General features: G+C 29.9%; 2 protein-coding genes across 2 annotated transcripts; one reads left to right on the top strand and one right to left on the bottom strand.

Moving 5' to 3' along the window:
- Positions 1-8,689: 8,689 nt before the first annotated feature.
- LOC107634161 (calcium-binding allergen Ole e 8-like) lies at positions 8,690-9,507 on the bottom strand. The gene has a single exon (XM_016337738.3). The coding sequence runs from the start codon at positions 9,374-9,376 to the stop codon at positions 8,933-8,935; it is 444 nt and encodes a 147-aa protein (XP_016193224.1). The 5' UTR covers positions 9,377-9,507; the 3' UTR covers positions 8,690-8,932.
- A 5,317-nt stretch (positions 9,508-14,824) lies between these two features.
- LOC107629511 (heat stress transcription factor A-1b) lies at positions 14,825-18,304 on the top strand. The gene is made up of 3 exons (XM_016332321.3): positions 14,825-15,265; positions 16,106-17,407; positions 17,953-18,304. Exons 1-2 carry the CDS (start codon positions 15,056-15,058, stop codon positions 17,375-17,377), a joined length of 1,482 nt encoding a protein of 493 aa, XP_016187807.1. The 5' UTR covers positions 14,825-15,055; the 3' UTR covers positions 17,378-17,407; positions 17,953-18,304.
- Positions 18,305-18,592: the final 288 nt, after the last annotated feature.

The raw sequence follows: 18,592 nt of genomic DNA, 5'->3' as shown, positions 1-18,592 counted from the left end.
ATGGAGCAAATAGGACAAACCCTTTGCACAAACAAAAAATAAATAGGAAAAGAGAGGATTGTCTTGGCACAATCCTCTGGATAGCTTAAAGAAATCATGAGGTTGTCCATCAGAATACGTGATCGTGCTCGTACACTCTTTTAACCAGTCCACTCACTACTTCTGACAGAAACCCATCTTCTTTAAAATAGCCTATATAAAATTTCATTCTACCATATAATACATTTTATTCATATCTAACATCAAAGCAAATTCTTGTTCACCAAATCTCATGTTCTTGAGGAAATGCATAAACTCATGTGCGATTTTTTTTTTAAATTCATAAAATCATATATTAAAAGTTTGTTTAGATGTTATTAAGTTGTTAAAAAAAATTAAAAACTCATATAAACAAATCCTAACATTAAAGCATATAACATTCATGAGGGGTTATTTTCAATTTCTCCAAAACCTTCCTCTTCACCAATAAACTCCTCCAATTCCATGAGGGGTTATTTTCAATTTCTGAATGTAAGAAGTCAGAGTATCGAAAATATTTATTCTTACAGATTCAATGAATTAATGAGTTAGATTTTGTCCGTAGTTGCCATCCTTTCTTATCTAACATTACTAAATTGAAGGCTCTGATATCTTTAAAGTTTAGCCTTCCTTGATGTTTTGGTTTACAAATGGCACTCTATGTAACTCAATACATGTACTTCTCCACTTTTTTTTGTCCCCACCAGAATTACATTATCATCTGGTGAATCTCCTGCAAGAGTATCTCCGAAAGTTTGAAGCATCTAAGTGTGTAAATAGAAATAGTTGTCGCTACCGCTTTAATGAATACCTCCTACCACTCATCGATAATAAAGCTCGTTTTCCATTGTTAGAGCGTGTTAGAAACCTTATCTTTGACATGATTAAAAGAGATTCTCTTGGATCTATTAATCACTTCGGGTAGCCCAAGGTATCTGTCCTGATACCGACGTGAAAAACCTATAAAATTGAAGCTAGGTGCGTCCTGTTTAGATTTCATAGGAATGTTGTAGCTAAAAAACACATAAAATTTGGCTAGATTCACCACTTGACCACTAATTAGTGATAATGTATGTATCAGATTCATTAAATTGTGGCACACATCCTCCGAGACTCTATTAAATAGGATAGAATCATCTGCAAAGAAAAGATGACTAATAGTAGGACATCTGCTAGTTAGTCTCAAACTCACAACTTTGTGTCTTTGTTCTCCTCTTTGGAGCAAATAGGATAGACCCTTTGCACAAACAAAAAATAAATAGGAAAAGAGAGGATCGTCTTGGCGCAATTCTCTACATAGCTTAAAGAAATCATGAGGTTGTCCATTCACAGTAACAGAATACGAGATCCTGCTCACACACTCTTTTAACTAGTCCACTCACTACTTCTGACAGAAACCCATCTTCTTTAAAATAGCCTGTATAAAATTTTATTCTACCATATCATACGTTTTATTCATATCAAACATCAAAGCAAATACTTGTTCACCAAATCTCTTGTTCTTGAGGAAATGCATAAACTCATGTGCGATTTTTTTTTTTTTAAAATTCATAAAATCATATATTAAAAGTTTGTTTAGAGGTTATTAAGTTGTTAAAAAAATTAAAAACTCATATAAACAAATCCTAACATTAAAGCATATAACATTCATGAGGGGTTATTTTCAATTTCTCCAAAACCTTCCTCTTCACCAATAAACTGCTCCAATTCCATGAGGGGTTATTTTCAATTTCTGAATGTAAGAAGTCAGAGTATCGAAAATATTTATTCTTACAGATTCAATGAATTAATGAGTTAGATTTTGTCCGTAGTTGTCATCCTTCCTTATCTAACATTACTAAATTGAAGGCTCTGATATCTTTAAAGTTTAGCTTTCCTTGATGCTTTGGTTTACAAATGGCACTCCATGTAACTCAATACATGTTCTTCTCCACTTATTTTTGTCCCCACCAGAATTGCATTATCATCTGGTGAATCTCCTGCAAGAGTATCTCCGAAAGTTTGAAGCAACTAATTATGTAAATAGAAATAGTTGTCGCTACCGCTTTAATGAATACCTCCCTACCACTCATCGATAATAAAGCTCGTTTTCTATAGTTGGAGCGTGTTAGAAACTTTATCTTTGACATAATTAAAAGAGATTCTCTTGGATCTGTTAATCGGTAGCCCAAGGTATCTGTCCTGATACCGACGTGAGAAACCTGTAAAATTGAAGTTAGGTGCGTGCTGTCTAGATTTCATAGGAATGTTGTAGCTAAAAAACACATAAAATTTGGCTAGATTGACCACTTTACCACTAATTAGTGAAAATGTATGTATCAGATTCATTAAATTGTGGCACACATCCTCCGAGACTCTATTAAATAGGATATAATCATCTGCAAAAAAAAGATGACTAATAGTAGGACATCTGCGAGTTAGTATCAAACTCACAACTTTGTGTCTCTGTTCTCCTCTGTGGAGCAAATAGGACAGACCCTTTGCACAAACAAAAAATAAATAGGAAAAGAGAGAATTGTCTTGGCGCAATCCTCTACATAGCTTAAAGAAATCATGAGGTTGTCCATTCAGAGTAACAGAATACGAGATCATGCTTACGCACTCTTTTAACCAGTCCACTCACTACTTCTGACAGAAACCTATCTTCTTTAAAATAGCTTATATAAAATTTCATTCTACCATATAATACGTCTTATTCATATATAACATCAAAGCAAATTCTTGTTCACCAAATCTCTTGTTCTTGAGGAAATGCATAAACTAATGTGCGATAAGAATATTATAACTTATAAATCTCCTTTTAATGAATGTATTTTGATTAGCACTTATGATAGTCTTATTACGCTCTGTAACTTGTGAACTAGAATTTTTGACACAATTTTATAGAAGACTCTGTTGAAGTTGATTACTCTTATTTTTTTAATCCTATTATTGTCAGACATTTTTGGAATTAATCAAATATTAATATATAAGATTATGTTGAGTATTTTATCAATGATAAATTATATTAAGTTTTCCTGAGGTTAAACAATATTATACACGAGTTTTTTTTAAATTCATAAAATCATATATTAAAAGTTTGTTTAGATGTTATTAAGTTGTTAAAAAAAATTTAAAACACATATAAACAAATCCTAACATTAAAGCATATAACATTCGTGAGGGGTTATTTTCAATTTCTCCAAGACCTTCCTCTTCTCTAATAAACTCCTCCAATTCCATGAGGGATTATTTTCAATTTCTGTATGTAGGAATTTAGAGTATCAAAAATATTTATTCTTACAGATTTAGTGAATTAATGAGTTAGATTTTATCCGTAGTTGCCATCCTTCCTTATCTAACATTACTAAATTGAAGGCTCTGATATCTTTAAAGTTTAGCCTTCCTTGATGCTTTGGTTTACAAATGGCATTCCATGTAACTCAATACATGTTCTTCTCTACTTATTTTTGTCCCCGCCAGAATTGCATTATCATCTGGTGAATCTCCTCTAAGAGTATCTCCGAAAGTTTGAAGCAACTAAGTGTGTAAATAGAAATAGTTGTCGCTATCGCTTTAATGAATGCCTCCCTACCACTCATCGATAATAAAGGTCGTTTTCCATTGTTGGAGCATGTTAGAAACCTTATCTTTGACATAATTAAAAGAGATTCTCTTGGATCTGTTAATAACTTCGGGTAGCCCAAGGTATATGTCTTGATATCGATGTGAGAAACCTGTAAAATTGAAGTTAGGTGCCTGATGTCTGAATTTCATAGGAATGTTGTTGCTAAAAAACACATAAAATTTGGCTAGATTGACCACTTGACCACTAATTAGTGAAAATGTATGTATCAGATTCATTAAATTGTGGCATACATCCTCCGAGACTCTATTAAATAAGATAGAATCATCTGGAAAGAAAAGATTACTAATAGTAGGACATCTGCAAATTAGTCTCAAACTCACAACTTTGTGTCTCTGTTATCCTCTATGGAGCAAATAGGACAAACCCTTTGCACAAACAAAAAATAAATAGGAAAAGAGAGGATTCTCTTGGCACAATCCTCTGCATAGCTTAAAGAAATCATGAGGTTTTCCATCAGAATACGTGATCGTGCTCATACACTCTTTTAACCAGTCCACTCACTACTTCTGACAGAAACCCATCTTCTTTAAAATAGCCTATATAAAATTTCATTCTACCATATAATACGTTTTTTTCATATCCAACATCAAAGCAAATTCTTGTTCTCCAAATCTCATGTTCTTGAGGAAATGCATAAACTCATGTGCGATTTTTTTTTTTTAAATTCATAAAATCATATATTAAAAGTTTGTTTAGATGTTATTAAGTTGTTAAAAAAAATCAAAAACTCATATAAACAAATCCTAACATTAAAGCATATAACATTCATGAGGGGTTATTTTCAATTTCTCCAAAACCTTCCTCTTCACCAATAAACTCCTCCAATTCCATGAGGGGTTATTTTCAATTTCTGAATGTAAGAAGTCAGAGTATCGAAAATATTTATTCTTACAGATTCAATGAATTAATGAGTTAGATTTTGTCCGTAGTTGCCATCCTTCCTTATCTAACATTACTAAATTGAAGGCTCTGATATCTTTAAAGTTTAGCCTTCCTTGATGCTTTGGTTTACAAATGGCACTCTATGTAACTCAATACATGTACTTCTCCGCTTTTTTTTGTCCCCACCAAAATTGCATTATCATATGGTGAATCTCTTGCAAGAGTATCTCCGAAAGTTTGAAGCATCTAAGTGTGTAAATAGAAATAGTTGTCGCTACCGTTTTAATGAATACCCCTACCACTCATCGATAATAAAGCTCGTTTTCCATTGTTCGAGCGTGTTAGAAACCTTATCTTTGACATGATTAAAAGAGATTCTCTTGGATCTGTTAACCACTTCGGGTAGCCCAAGGTATCTGTCCTGATACCGATGTGAGAAACCTGTAAAATTGAAGCTAGGTGCGTCCTATCTAGATTTCATAGGAATGTTGTAGCTAAAAAACACATAAAATTTGGCTAGATTCACCACTTGACCACTAATTAGTGATAATGTATGTATTAGATTCATTAAATTGTGGCACACATCCTCCGAGACTCTATTAAATAGGATAGAATCATCTGCAAAGAAAAGATGACTAATAGTAGGACATCTGCTAGTTAGTCTCAAACTCACAACTTTGTGTCTTTGTTCTCCTCTTTGGAGCAAATAGGATAGACCCTTTGCACAAACAAAAAATAAATAGGAAAAGAGAGGATCGTCTTGGCGCAATTCTCTACATAGCTTAAAGAAATCATGAGGTTGTCCATTCACAGTAACAGAATACGAGATCGTGCTCACACACTCTTTTAACTAGTCCACTCACTACTTCTGACAGAAACCCATCTTCTTTAAAATAGCCTATATAAAATTTCATTCTACCATATCATACGTTTTATTCATATCAAACATCAAAACAAATACTTGTTCACCAAATCTCTTGTTCTTGAGGAAATGCATAAACTCATGTGCGATTTTTTTTTAAATTCATAAAATCATATATTAAAAGTTTGTTTAGATGTTATTAAGTTGTTAAAAAAAATAAAAACTCATATAAACAAATCCTAACATTAAAGCATATAACATTCATGAGGGGTTATTTTCAATTTCTCCAAAACCTTCCTCTTCATCAATAAACTCCTCCAATTCCATGAGGGGTTATTTTCAATTTCTGAATGTAAGAAGTCAGAGTATCGGAAATATTTATTCTTACAGATTCAATGAATTAATGAGTTAGATTTTATCCGTAGTTACCATCCTTCCTTATCTAACATTACTAAATTAAAGGCTCTGATATCTTTAAAGTTTAGCCTTCCTTGATGCTTTGGTTTACAAATGGCATTCCATGTAACTCAATATATGTTCTTATCCACTTATTTTTGTCCCCACCAGAATTGCATTATCATCTGGTGAATCTCCTGCAAGAGTATCTCCGAAAGTTTGAAGCAACTAAGTGTGTAAATAGAAATAGTTGTCGCTACCGCTTTAATAAATACCTCCTTACCACTCATCGGTAATAAAGCTCGTTTTCCATTGTTGGAGCGTGTTAGAAACTTTATCTTTGACATAATTAAAAGAGATTCTCTTGGATCTGTTAATCGGTGGCCCAAGGTATCTGTCCTGATACCGACATGAGAAACCTGTAAAATTGAAGTTAGGTGCGTGCTGTCTAGATTTCATAGGAATGTTGTAGCTAAAAAACACATAAAATTTGGCAAGATTGACCATTTTACCATTAATTAGTGAAAATGTATGTATCAGATTCATTAAATTGTGGCACACATCCTCCGAGACTCTATTAAATAGGATAGAATCATCTGCAAAGAAAAGATGACTAATAGTAGGACATCTGCGAGTTAGTCTCAAACTCACAACTTTGTGTCTCTGTTCTCCTCTGTGGAGCAAATAGGACAGACCCTTTGCACAAACAAAAAATAAATAGGAAAAGAGAGAATTGTCTTGGCGCAATCCTCTACATAGCTTAAAGAAATCATGAGGTTGTCCATTCAGAGTAACAAAATACGAGATCATGCTCACGCACTCTTTTAACCAGTCCACTCACTACTTCTGACAGAAACCCATCTTCTTTAAAATAGCTTATATAAAATTTCATTCTACCATATAATACGTCTTATTCATATCTAACATCAAAGCAAATTCTTGTTCACCAAATCTCTTGTTCTTGAGGAAATGCATAAACTAATGTGCGATAAGAATATTATAACTTATAAATCTCCTTTTAATGAATGTATTTTGATTAGCACTTATGATAGTCTTATTACGCTCTGTAACTTGTGAACTAGAATTTTTGACACAATTTTATAAAAGACGTTGTTGAAGTTGATTAGTCTTATATTTTTAATCCTATTATTGTCAGACATTTTTGGAATTAATCAAATATTAATATATAAGATTATGTTGAGTATTTTATCAATGATAAATTATATTAAGTTTTCCTGAGGTTAAACAATATTATACACGAGTTTTTTTTAAATTCATAAAATCATATATTAAAAGTTTGTTTAGATGTTATTAAGTTGTTAAAAAAAATTTAAAACATATATAAACAAATTCTAACATTAAAGCATATAACATTTGTGAGGGGTTATTTTCAATTTCTCCAAGACCTTCCTCTTCTCCAATAAACTCCTCCAATTCCATGAGGGGTTATTTTCAATTTCTTTATGTAGGAACTCAGAGTATCGAAAATATTTATTCTTACAGATTTAGTAAATTAATGAGTTAGATTTTATCCATAGTTGCCATCCTTCTTTATCTAACATTACTAAATTGAAGGCTCTGGTATCTTTAAAGTTTAGCCTTGCTTGATGCTTCGGTTTACAAATGGCACTCCATGTAACTCAATACATGTTCTTCTTCGCTTTTTTTTATCCCTACCAGAATTGCATTATCATTTGGTGAATCTCCTCCAAGAGTATCTCCGAAAGTTTGAAGCAACTAAGTGTGTAAATAGAAATAGTTATCGCTACCGCTTTAATGAATACCTCCCTACCACTCATCGATAATAAAGCTCGTTTTTCATTGTTTGAGCTTGTTAGAAATCTTATCTTTGACATAATTAAAAGAGATTTTCTTGGATCTGTTAATCACTTTGGGTAGCCCAAGGTATCTGTCCTGATTACCGACGTGAGAAACCTTTAAAATTGAAGCTAGGTGCGTGCTGTCTAGATTTCATAAGAATGTTGTAGCTAAAAAACATATAAAATTTGGCTAGATTGACCACTTGACCACTAATTAGTAAAAATGTACGTATCAGATTCATTAAATTGTGGCACACATCCTCCGAGACTCTATTAAATAGGATAGAATCATCTGCTAAGAAAAGATGACTAATAGTAGGACATCTGCGAGTTAGTCTCAAACTCACAATTTTGTGTCTCTGTTCTCCTCTGTGGAGCAAATAGGACAGACCCTTTGCACAAACAAAAAATAAATAGGAAAAGAAAGTATCGTCTTGTCGCAATCCTCTACATAGCTTAAAGAAATCATGAGGTTGTCCATTCACAGTAACAGAATAAGAGATCGTGCTCACACACTCTTTTAACGAGTCTACTCACTATTTCTGACAGAAACCCATCTTCTTTAAAATAACCTATATAAAATTTCATTCTACCATATCATACGTTTTATTCATATCTAACATCAAAGTAAATTCTTGATCACTAAATCTCTTATTCTTGAGAAAATGCATAAACTCATGTGCGATAAGAATATTATCACTTATAAATCTCCTTTTAATGAATGTATTTTGATTAGCACTTATGACCGTTCTATTATGCTCTGTGTAACCTGTGAACTAGAAATTTTGACACAATTTTATAAAAGATGCTATTAAAGTTGATTAGTCTTATTTTTTTAATGCTATTATTGTTAGATATTTTTTGAATTAAGCAAATATTAGTATATAAAATTATGTTGAGTATTTTATCAATGATAAATTATATTAAATTTTTCTAAAGTTAAACAATATTATACACGATTTTTTCTTTTTAAATTCATAAAATCATATATTAAAAGTTTGTTTAGATGTATGTTGTTAAAAAAAATTGAAAAGTCATATAAACAAATCCTAAAAGCATATAACATTCAACTTTTTTACGTCGTGGATAAAACATTCTATTAAGTGTTAACTTTCCTTGTAAATACATCATTTGGAGAGATTAAAATAAATACATAAAGGAAAAGCAGTTTTCTACGTAAAGTCTTAAAAACTATTAAAAGTAAAAACAAGAAACACACATCAAAGACACTCTAAAGTCTAAAATCCTCTACTACCACTAAAATATTGCATATCACTCAGTCATTCGAAGACTGATTTCCTTTTTTCTGTTGAAATTCAAAAGGCCTTAGGCTCCCGAACGAGTCATCATCATCTTAAACTCCGCGAAACTCACGTTGCCATCGCCATCGGTATCGATGCTCTTTATCATGGCGGCGCACTCCTCCAAGGAGTGCTTCTCCCCAAGCCTCGTCATCATCGCCTGAAGCTCACTTGCCGATATCAGTCCGTTCCCATCGAGGTCGTACATATCAAACGCCTCGCGGATCTCTGCCTCCTCATCTTCGCAGCCGATGCGGCGGCGGAAGAACTCAGTGAATTCATGGAGGTCAATGTAGCCGTCCTTGTCCTTGTCGATGTCGTCCATCACGCGACAGATCTCACCCGGCGTGGTGGAGCAGCCGAGTTCAACCAACACTTCGCTGATCTCCGCCGCAGATAGCTTGCCGTCACCGTTCTTGTCGAATTTGCTAAAAATCTGTGCGACTTCGCCGTCGCTACTGTTTGCCATGGCGGAGAGATGAATCTGGGAGAAGGAGTGAGTCGGTGAGTGGAATTCGAGTATAATAGGGTTTTTGATTTTTTTTTGGCCCCCTTTTTATCGGATTCGAAGAATCAAAGAATGATTTTCTCTTTGGAGTGGTGCCTTCACAAAAAGGAAAATAGATAATTATCGAATCTTGTAAATTAATATATAAAATTAAATTAAAAATTTAGAATACATCAAGAAGGAAAATTTAGATTCTTCTGGATTTTGATATAAATTCACATGCTATTAACTTTAAGTAAAATTAATAGTTATAAATTATTAAATAAAAAATATATTAAATATTTAACCATTCTAAATGAGTTTTTACTTTATATCCTATCCATTATACAATTTAAAATAAAGATTCTTTAACTTCATTGGATTAGATTCTAAACAAAGATTCTTTAACTTCAATAGATTAGATTCTATTATATATTATTAAAATTTATTTTTTTCCGATTAATAGCATAGCTAATTTGGTATAATTTTAAAAGTGTTTTTAATTTAATTTGTTTGATTTATTTAAATATGATAATTATTTATTTATTTATTTATTTTAATTAAAATAAATATCAAATTATTTAATATTATATTTAACCACATTAACTATAACTAATTAATTAAATTAATTATTTAATTTGATTAAAATAATTGAATTAATTTGTTTTAATTGACATTAATTTTTTTGTCTTTGTATTTTGATTAATAATTTTTTAAACTATTATAATTATTTATTTATTTGATTGAATTAAAATAAATTTCAAATTATTTAATATTTTATTTGAATATATTAACAAAAACTAATCAATTATATTAATTATTAAAATAAATAATTTAATTTTGTTTAATTTACATTATTTTCTTATCTTATATATTTTGACCAATAATTTTTAAAAATATTATAATTATTAAATATTTTTTATTTATTTAACTTATTTTATTAAACTAAATAATTATAATTAATTTATTATCATATTAATTTTTGAATTATTGTTTACTAATTTTTTATTTTTTATTAATCTTAAATATTTTGTCATTTTGTGTAAGTTTGTAGGCATGGCTTTGTAAAACTATCTAACTATATGTATTATTTGCGTATGCGTGAAATTCTAAGGTGCGAATAAAAATTCCCATACATATTATTTATGGGATTATTAGTTACGGTACTACGATAATTTTTATAGATATATATTGATATATTTTACAATATAAACACTAATTATATATATTTTAATTTATTTTTAATGTCTTATATTTTAATATATATTTTATCTTAATCATTTTTATATATATTTAATATAGTAATAATTTTTTTATCTTATTAAAAATAAAAAAATTAATTTGTAATCAATTTTAATTGATAACAAAATTCACTCATTTATTTAATTAAATAAATATATAAAAAATTTAAATTTTATTATATATATACAATAATAATTTATTAATCAATCATAAATGTTTAAATAAAATAAACTTTGATCTATCATAAATTAATAATACTTGTATTGATGGATTAAAAAATATTATCAACCAATTAATAAGATATTTAAAAATTTCTCAACCACGAATAAATGTTTATATGAGTACACATGTCCGATAGTAATTCTCTCACTTTATGTACTGTTCTTTATTCCTTATACATGATGTTAATAAATTTAGGTAATTATTTTTGGTTCCTGAATTAGCTACCAAAATTTATAAATATATTATATGGACTAAATATTTATTTATTAATGAGTATATTTTTAACACAAACTAAAGTTAATTCATTAACTAAAATAAAGATGTACTCCGAAATTATATAAAATTTTAGTACTTGGTTATTAAAGAAAAAGTGGAAGTTAGCATATAGAATTTTAATGTTTTGTAATTAAGAATAAAAAACTAAAATTATGTTAATAATCATATTAACAATATTAATAATACTGTTACTAATAATAACAAAAACAATAATATATAATAGCAAGAATTATTATTATTATTATTATAACATTATAATTATTAGATGTCTAGAGCTATTGAGTAACATGTCTTATTATTATTATTATTATTATTATTATTATTATGCATGCCAATGCAACTCGACATGCAACGACGTTTTGCTCGAACTTTTAAATGAGACCAACGACACAAAAGCTGTGAGCTTAGTTTCTGCATAAAAGCTCCACAAACTCCGCCTTAATAATCATGCAGGTCCCAATGTTCATAGAGATTTAGATATGAAGCTGTCCTTTGACCTGCAAATGATGCCGCTGCATGCTCGCTTACTATCCAGCTGATTGATTGAGGATGCCATCAACGTTGTTGACCTTAATTTTTTTTTTTTCTAAAAGTGTCCATCTTACGTAAGTTTGAGAACTTTATTTCTGTATGTTCAATAAGATTGAGAGTCGATTGATATTATCTGCTAATTTTTTAGTCAATTAAGCTTTTTAATTATTTCAAATGTTGTTGTTTATGATACACTGACACAGATATGTTGTTATCTATGATACATTAAGACCACACACGATATTATGACACTACATGAATTACTATGTATATATATAAAAAGTATTTTTTAGATAAATTATAATAATATTTTAATATTTTATTAATATTAAAATATAAATTAATTTTTTTATTATTTTTAATATTTTATTTTAGTTATATAAAATATTTAAAAAAATTATTTTAATAATATAAATTAATAAAAATACTGAACAGTGACACAATAAGATTTAGAGTTCAGTGTTTTTTTATTTTTTTGTTAAAACAGACAAATGTCAAATTCGAAATCATGCAGACTGCTCGGTTGAAGTTTAAAAGCCTTAGGCGCCAAATGAGTCACTATCTTCTTGAACTCCGCAAAGTTTCCGTAGGCATGGCCATCTCCTCCACGTCCTTTATCATGGCGCACACTCCTCCAAGGAATACAGTGCTTCTGTCCAAGCCTCGTCAGCATTGTTTTGAAGTCGCCAAAATCAATCTGTCCCTGTCGAGGTCCTTTACATCATTGCTATTGGTCATTGCGTAGAGATGAATCTAGGACTGATTGATGGAGAATTATTGGGTAATTGAACACTGCTCTTATTTTTCCTGAAAATTGGGAAGTGGAGCTTGCACAAAAAAAAAAAATATTTATTATTGGATGTTGTAAAAAAAATTTAATTTTTTATTATAAAAAATTTATCATATAAAATTAAATAATTAAAAATTATTAAATAATAATTTATTTAAATATATTAAATTATTTAATAATTTTTAATTATTAATTTAATAAATTTTTATTTTATATCTTATTCACCTATAATGCAAAACAAAGATTCTATAACTTCATTAGAATGGATTTTAAATAAACAGTATTTTTATTTTATTATCTATTATTAAAAATTTAAAATTGAGTTTCCTTAAAAAAAATAGCTGATGTGCATGTTTCTAAAAATATTTTTTTAATTTATTTAATTTAATTTAATTGAGATAAATATTAAATTATGTGATATTATGTTTGATCACTTTAACTATAATTAATCAATTATATTAATTATTTGATTTGACAGAAATAAATAAATAATTTTTTTAATTTATATTAATTTTTTATCTTACGTATTTTCTTAATAATTTTAAAAAATATTATAATTATTAGATGACATATTTATAAATTTTTTATTTATTTAACTTATATTATTGAGTCAAATAATTATAATTAATTTATTATATCAATTATTTAATTTTATTAATTAAAATATATGTTATTTGATTTAATTTATTATCACATTTTTCTCTTCATTTTTTTATTTAATCTTTAATATTTTAATTTTAAATTTTTATTCATTGTTTATATTTTTTATTTTGATATCAAATATAATATTTCTATTTATATTTTCTTGTAATTTATTGTCTAATAATTATATATCCAATATCGATTATATGGTCATGAATATTTTTTTAATTTATTAAAAAAAATACAATTTTATTATTTTTTATTTTATGTATTTTTATATTTCATAATTAATTCATTATAAAAAGTTATATATGATAGAAGAGAATTTTATATTTTTACCACTTGTTCTTTTATTTGGTACTACTTTTTTCCTCTTATGATATATTATTTTTACTCTTTGATTTTTTTTATAAACTATAAAAAATTATTATTCGTTATTGTACTCTATCTCTTCTATTTTTATTTTGTTTCTATTTATTTATGTTTTTATTATTTTTTATTATAAATTTTATCATTTTTTCTCTTACAAGTTAATTTATTATAATTCTTCACATTTTGAGTCTACTTAGTATTTAAATTATATTCCTAATGTGCTTAATTTTATTTGCAATAATATCCACGAAAATAATCGTCTTTTTTGTCATTTTTTTTTGACTTACCTCCCTTTTTATAAGAATCATGAGTAATTATATATACTAGTGTTTATGTATATAAATATAAATTATATTTTATTTTTTTAATAAATTTTTTTATTATTTATCTTGAAATATAAAAATATTGTAAATTATTTTGAAACAATAAATTTGTTATCGTTTGTGGACAATTGTAGAATTTGAAAAAATTATAATTATTCGATGGTTATTTTATTTAGTTTAATATATTATTTTTTAGGGTAATACATTATCTTAGTCTCTAATATTTAGGTTAAGTCCTAATTTAATCTCTAACATTTTAAATGTTCTATTTTAATTTTAAAAAGTGTCAAACGTTCTATATCAGTATAAAAAAGTTTTAAATGAATTTAATATTGTTCTACGGTTAAATTTAACATGAACAATTAATATATTTAAAAGTTAATAACATTTAATTTTGGTACTAGATAAAATTGATTCACTAATAATTACTAACATAAAAGTTTTTTTTTTTTATTCTGAAATATTAATGATTGATGGATAGATTTTTGAATTTTTATATTAAAAAATTGAAAAGAATAATTTTTACAAGAAAATTTTAATTATAGTTTTTCAACATAAAAAAAATATAATTTAATAATAATATTTTAAAAATTATTTATTTTTTTAACTATTTGTGTAAATTGAATGATAAAATAATGTTAAATTCATTTAAAAGTTTTTAGAATAAATATAAAATATTTAAAATATTTAGAACTAAATTAAGACTGGTTCTAAACGTCAATAACCGAAATAATATTTTTTAATTAATTTTTATAGAAAAAATAGTATAATAATAATAATAATAATAATTTTATTTTATTTTTTGAATGGAGGATCGTTGTATCTAATAAAAAAAATATTAGAGACTGATTTATATATTAATTTTTTTTAATAATTAAAATATTCATTTTTAAAATTTTTAAGAATTAATTTAAATAATTACTTTAAAAAAAATGAATTGAAAACTGATTTATCTAAAATTGATCTATGTATAACTAAAATGCCAATTTTTAAAATTTTTGGGAGAGTAATTACTCAAAAAATAAAGAAGCTGTGAACAAATTGCAAATAGAGCAAAAGCATCAAAATCGAAACTGAAATCGAAATCCCTAACAAAACCCTTTTCTCTCCCTGCTTCACTCTCTTGTCTTTTCCCTTTCCCTCTTTCATTTCTTCCTATATCTCTTGTCTCCTTCTTCATCTTCTCTCTCTCTCTTTCTCTTTATATACCTATATTTATAGACACACATCATCTATTAATTCCTTTGATCTTGTTTTTTGGCTATGGCTTCGGCGAACGTGAACGGTGTGGCGCCGTTTCTGAGCAAGACGTACGACATGGTGGATGACTCGTCCACTGACTCGGTTGTTTCGTGGAGCGATAACAGCAACAGCTTCGTCGTCTGGAACGTTCCCGAATTCGCAAGCCGAATCTTGCCCAAATACTTCAAGCACAACAATTTCTCCAGCTTCGTCAGGCAGCTTAACACATACGTAAATTCAATTTCAGAAACCCTCAATTTCTTAAGTTATCTGTTTTTTAGGGTTTCGTTTGCGTCGTAGATTTTGCTTGTGATTACCGTAAGATCTGTGTAGTGCAGCTGTTATTACTGTGTAGGATCAAAAGGTTTTGATGAACTTGTGTTGTTATGAGTCAATGAATTTTTTTTCCTTTCTTTATATGGTTTGCAGCTCAGTTTGAATCTTTCTCTTTTTGTGCATGCTTGGCTTTACTAGATTTGGATATTTGTTTATTGTCTTTTTTGTTTTTAACGTTGTCTGGGGTTTGCATCTTAGGTTAAGCTTAGCTGAATTTTGTTTTTTCTCCCTTATATTTGGAGTAAAACATGTTAATCACGAAATGATAGTGATAATTGCAATAGGATGTAATTAGCAGCTCAAGAGCAAAGAGAATTAACAGCAGGAGGCATTTGGTTCGGAGCAAATGTTTCCAGGATCACTGACCTGTGAATACTGTTAACGTTCCCATTCTTGCTTTCGAGATTGGAATTTGGAATTTACAGTCATGGGAATGGAATGTCTCCGTGTTTTGGTCAAAAAAATAAAGTCCCATATGATAGGAGGTGGGTAGCTTTTCTTTCCTCTTTTATTTTTTATGGTATCGAATAATCTTCATCACTTAGCCCTTAGTTCCATGATAGTTGCTGCCATTGCCACGATGATGATGGTGTCTCTGCCATTTCTTCTCACTTTTATGCATTTGTTAGCACTGTATGTTTAACTTCGATCATGCATGCTGGATGTTTTTATGTAGCATGCACATCCATTTTTCCTACTCTTTGTTTAGTCTTCTTCTTTCTGATTGACAAGCAGGGCTTTAGAAAAGTTGACCCTGACCGCTGGGAATTTGCAAATGAAGGTTTTTTAAAGGGACAAAAGCAGCTCTTAAAGAGTATTAGTAGGCGGAAAACTTCTCATGTAAATGGTAGTACTCAGCAACCATCTCAGGTGCAGAACACACCTGTTGGTGGGGCTTGTGTTGAAGTTGGGAAGTTTGGGATTGAGGAAGAGATTGAAAGACTGAAAAGGGATAAGAATGTTCTTATGCAGGAACTTGTTAGGTTAAGACAGCAGCAGCAAACAACTGATAACCAGTTGCAAACTGTTGGGCAACGAGTTCAGGTAATGGAGCAGCGACAACAACAGATGATGTCGTTCCTGGCAAAAGCCATGCATAGTCCTGGCTTCTTGGCTCAATTTGTACAACAGAATGAAAGTAATAGACACATCACTGGAGGAAATAAAAAGAGGAGGCTCCACAGGCAGGATGAAGATAGTTTAGCCAACAAGCATCTCCATAATTCTCTTGATGGTCGTGTTGTCAAGTATCAGCCTTCTATAAATGAGGCAGCAAAATCATTGTTATGCCAGATTTTGCAAATGAACAACTCTACGAGGATGGACTCATCAATTAAGAGCCCGGATGCATTCCTTATTGATGATGTTCCTACAGCCATTCCTTTAGATAGCAGTAGTTCATCCACTCGAGTATCTGGTGTTACCCTTTCCGAGGTTCCACATCCACAAACTTCTGGACAGTCATATGTGCCTATAGAACCACAATTTCCCGTCAGTCGAATGACCAGTAGCAGATCTGAGGTTCAATCTTCACCAGCAGTGTTTCCTGACTGTGTCAAAGCAGCTGAATTTCCAGAATTAAATGCTCAGAAATGCCAAGACAGTGTTTTAGATTTTGGTAAAGTCCAAGGGATTGGAACTGAAAGCAGCTTCATGAATCCTGATCTCAGTTTTGTGGGGTCTGACACTGCAAATATGGAGGATCTAGAAATGATCTCAACTGTCTTGGATGGAACAGAGTCTATTGAAGCTAATGCTTTTTCACCTGATGCAGATGGAGTTTCTAAGCTTCCTGGAATTGGTGATGAATTCTGGGAACTGTTTTTAAGGCCAAGTCCTCTCACTGGAGATACAGATGAAGTGAAGTGTAACTCTTTGGGATGTGATTTTACTGGTGACCAGGAATTGTCATCAGAAAAGGAGATTCAACAGGAAAATGCTGCTGATAAAAAACAGCATATGGACCATCTTACCCAACAGATGGGTCTTCTTGCTTCAAAGTCTTAAACTCTGTATATATGTTTCTTGCAACTGAAGGTAAACTTTTAAGCTTACGTTATCAAAACAAGCATGCTGATTTGCCTTGAAAATAGTCTAAAGTTTTGTCACTCTGGTGGCAGTTGTAGCGATGGAGATATACATGCTGATTAGGACTGTCCATAATAACATCTGACTCTGTTTGTAAATATATATTTATGAAGAGAACTTACTTGTATAGATGTACTTTCGTGTTATGTTAAGAAGATGAGGAAGGAATTGAGGGGGAGTGAGCTTGCTTGATCTCTTTTTGTTTTTGTTTTGATGTATAAATGGTATGTTTTGCACTTTTTAAGTCATTTGATCCATATAGCCGTCTCCACGTATGGAGTGATAAGGCTTAGTTATTTTATAAACTGTATACTTTCTTCCTCATTTCTTAATACTATTCACATAGTCACATGCGTCGATTTTTTTACATTGTTATATTTCTAGGGTCTTCTTGAGTCCCCCAGAAGAAAGATTAGTTAGGGACGAGAGAATTTAAAGTCAGCTAGAGTCTCTAAATTTTATTTTCCAATACTCTCTGTTCATGATTCCTGCAGTGGTTGAGGTCCTTTGCTTGCTGGGCAGATAAAGCCATTCTCCTGCAAAGACAACTGACAGATATATCTTCAAACTACTTTGTCTTCCCCACCCCACCCCACCCCCCCCCCCTTTTTTTTTTCTGTTTCTCCTTTCTCCCAAATACGTATGTCTGCCATTGTTAAGAGTTTTGTTTGTCAATTTGGGCCAATATCCTAATAAAAAAGTTGCAAACTTTGAATATCGTTACATGTATTTCGAATTTGGCAGTTCTGTGTGTTCTTTTCAAGCACATGATGCTTATCACTATCAGTACAATCAACTGTATAATTATACTTTATTAGTTTTATCCTAATCTCTCATCTTTCTCCATTTCTCATGTGTTAATAATGTTTTAGGTGGGGGTGTTTCTGTATGACTGCATAACTGAGTTGGTCCATAGCATTAAAACTCTGATTTGCTTGGTAAATCTTGTTAATCTAAGGTTTTGGCTATAGCCAAAGGCTCAAAGCCAAACACATAATTCAATTCAGAACTATGCGACTTCATTGGCAGCGTTTGCTGTGGTTGAAGGGTCTTAATAGTGTTGGTCCAGAACAACCTCCATGTACTGTCGAACTTGACTTCCAAACAAGTTTTTATGTTGAGGGGTTCAGCAGT

This window comes from Arachis ipaensis, chromosome B3 (genome assembly GCF_059453495.1).
Source record: "Arachis ipaensis isolate K30076 ecotype BB chromosome B3, ASM5945349v1, whole genome shotgun sequence".
Lineage (NCBI taxonomy): Eukaryota > Viridiplantae > Streptophyta > Magnoliopsida > Fabales > Fabaceae > Arachis > Arachis ipaensis.
This window is presented reverse-complemented; position numbering and strand designations above follow the sequence as displayed.

Coding starts and splice junctions, on each gene's coding strand:
- LOC107629511 (XM_016332321.3), top strand. CDS start 15,056: ATGGCTTCGGCGAACGTGAACGGTGTGGCGCCGTTTCTGAGCAAGACG. Junction 15,266..16,105: donor TCAGGCAGCTTAACACATAC/GTAAATTCAATT, acceptor ATTGACAAGCAG/GGCTTTAGAAAAGTTGACCC.
- LOC107634161 (XM_016337738.3), bottom strand. CDS start 9,376: ATGGCAAACAGTAGCGACGGCGAAGTCGCACAGATTTTTAGCAAATTC.